The 1,975-nt window shown below is 49.6% G+C and overlaps 1 protein-coding gene across 1 annotated transcript; it reads right to left on the reverse strand.

Annotated features, from left to right (window-relative positions):
* Positions 1-4: 4 nt before the first annotated feature.
* On the reverse strand, positions 5-153 carry CSUI_009192 (uncharacterized protein; the record flags this gene model as incomplete). The annotated part of the gene is made up of 1 exon (XM_068069308.1): positions 5-153. A coding segment is annotated over one exon (147 nt), but the record flags the coding sequence as incomplete, so codon positions are not given.
* Positions 154-1,975: the final 1,822 nt, after the last annotated feature.

The raw sequence follows: 1,975 nt of genomic DNA on the forward strand, positions 1-1,975 counted from the left end.
CCCGACCCGTCGAATGGAGCTGTCCGAACAATCGTCCTCGATGCCGGAGGACAGCTCAAGGTTTATTTCCTGGTCGGAACATTCCGACAAGGAAGATTCGTCTTCCTCAATGTCGAGTGCCCGGGCCACCAAGCCTTGGTGGGGCTGGATTCGTCGAGGGAGAGCTAAGCTGGAGCGGAAATCGTAGCACGCGCCATGTCTAAGGGGCTGAACACACACCAAAGGTACGAAGGGAAGGTAGATAGAGCAAAGGAAGCAGCAAGTGAAACCTTTAAGTGGGTAAGGAACCCTGGAAGCGAACCGGGGGTGAGTCAGGAGGTGACCGAGAGTGAGGAAGAGGAAGGAATTTGGTGCCAAATGATAAAGGAAAGCCTACCGAAGTCAGGTATTGACTTCAGGAAAGGGAGATTGGAGGTGGAACGACTAGTAGAAGTGAGGAAAAAAGATCAAGATAAGAGTTTGGGGAGAAATGAACCGTTGGAAGAACCAAAGAGATACCCAGAGACGGTCGAACTTACGGAGGAAGAAGGAGAGAAGGTCAGAATCGACCTGGGAAGCAAACCAAAACACGGAAAAGAAGTTAATAAAGTAAAATTGGACGCGTTACCGAACCAGGAAAGTGTAAAGAAGTGTTGGAGTGAAGGAGGAAAGGGAAATGAGTTTTTTAGGGGGTCGAGCCAAGGGCGTCGAACACCCGACAGTGGTCATCCGGCCACGCTCCACCGGAAAACTCGACCAGACTACGAAGATAAAGAGTTAAAGAAGAGTCAGGAACTCATTAAAGAACCTCAACATATAGGGAGCTGGGAGAAAGAAGAACAGATAGTTGGCTTGAAGGGATGGAAGTTAGTCAGGAGGCTCTGGTTGGAATGGCCGGAGGTGACAACGGCCGGGGAGAGTGTAGCTGACCAAGCGGTCGGACTAAGTCCTGACCCGCCTACGGTCCGAGTCAGCGCGGGCCGTGGTAGCCGATCCTCGGTTTCCGGCACCTGCAACAGGATGGAGGGGGAAGAGCAGATAGTCACCTCAGAAGCCGAGAAAGGTTCGGGAGAATCACGAAAGGACAGTTTTCAGGAGGACCACTGGTGGAGGAATTATGATTTGTGGAACGTGTCGGTCCATCTCCCGTTTGAGGAGAGCGTTGGGAGCTTCGGCCGACGGGCCGAAGGACAATCGAAATGGGTTCACTCGACCAAACGGTTTCTCCAGGTAGCTCTTTTAAGCTACCAGAAATGTCTAAGAGCTAGGTTCTTGTCTGGGATTCAATGTGTTCTTTTTTTAGGTCTATTTAGAAAAACCTTAGCCATTAACGTGTGGAGTAAACTTCAGGGAATAGGAACAGAGTTCCGGGACTTCTTTCAGGAAGTGGCGTCCCTGATCGGAGCAGACCTCCGACAGTTTTTGGGGACAACTTCTAGAAATCGACTAAGGGTAAGGGGGATGTTGGAGCCGAATGCCTCCCTAGACTCGTTAGGAAGCGTGGAAACTCGTCCATTTGGAAGGATTGTTTGTTGGAAAGTTCCAAGAGGGAAGATTTTAGACAGTTCCGAACTACAGACGGAGTTCAATCAGGCGCGTCAGAGGGATTACCAGAGTCAGGGAAGTCTATTAAAGGAGAACGAATGTGTAGATGGTAGAGGGAGTCTGCGGATAACGGAAAAGGACTACGAGAAGCTAACTGTTATGAGACCATGGATAGAAAGGGTCGCTTTTTCACAGAAAAGAGCTCGGGAGGAACCCGATACGGAAAACAGAAGAACCAGAACGTGTTACCTATTCACCTCCAAGAGGTTCAAGAGTGATTCGGGTTGTTATGTGATCTCTGGGAAAGGTGTTCAACCCCGACGATCGCCTTTTTCTTTGTTGAACGCCCGATTATGGGAGGAGGAAGAAGAAGAAATAAGTGGAAAGAAGAATTGGAGAGAAAGTGGGTTAGCGTTGAGGAAGGCTAGCTACCAAGTTCTACTAGAAGTCA

This window comes from Cystoisospora suis (assembly GCF_002600585.1).
Source record: "Cystoisospora suis strain Wien I chromosome Unknown contig_5394, whole genome shotgun sequence".
Taxonomy (NCBI): domain Eukaryota; phylum Apicomplexa; class Conoidasida; order Eucoccidiorida; family Sarcocystidae; genus Cystoisospora; species Cystoisospora suis.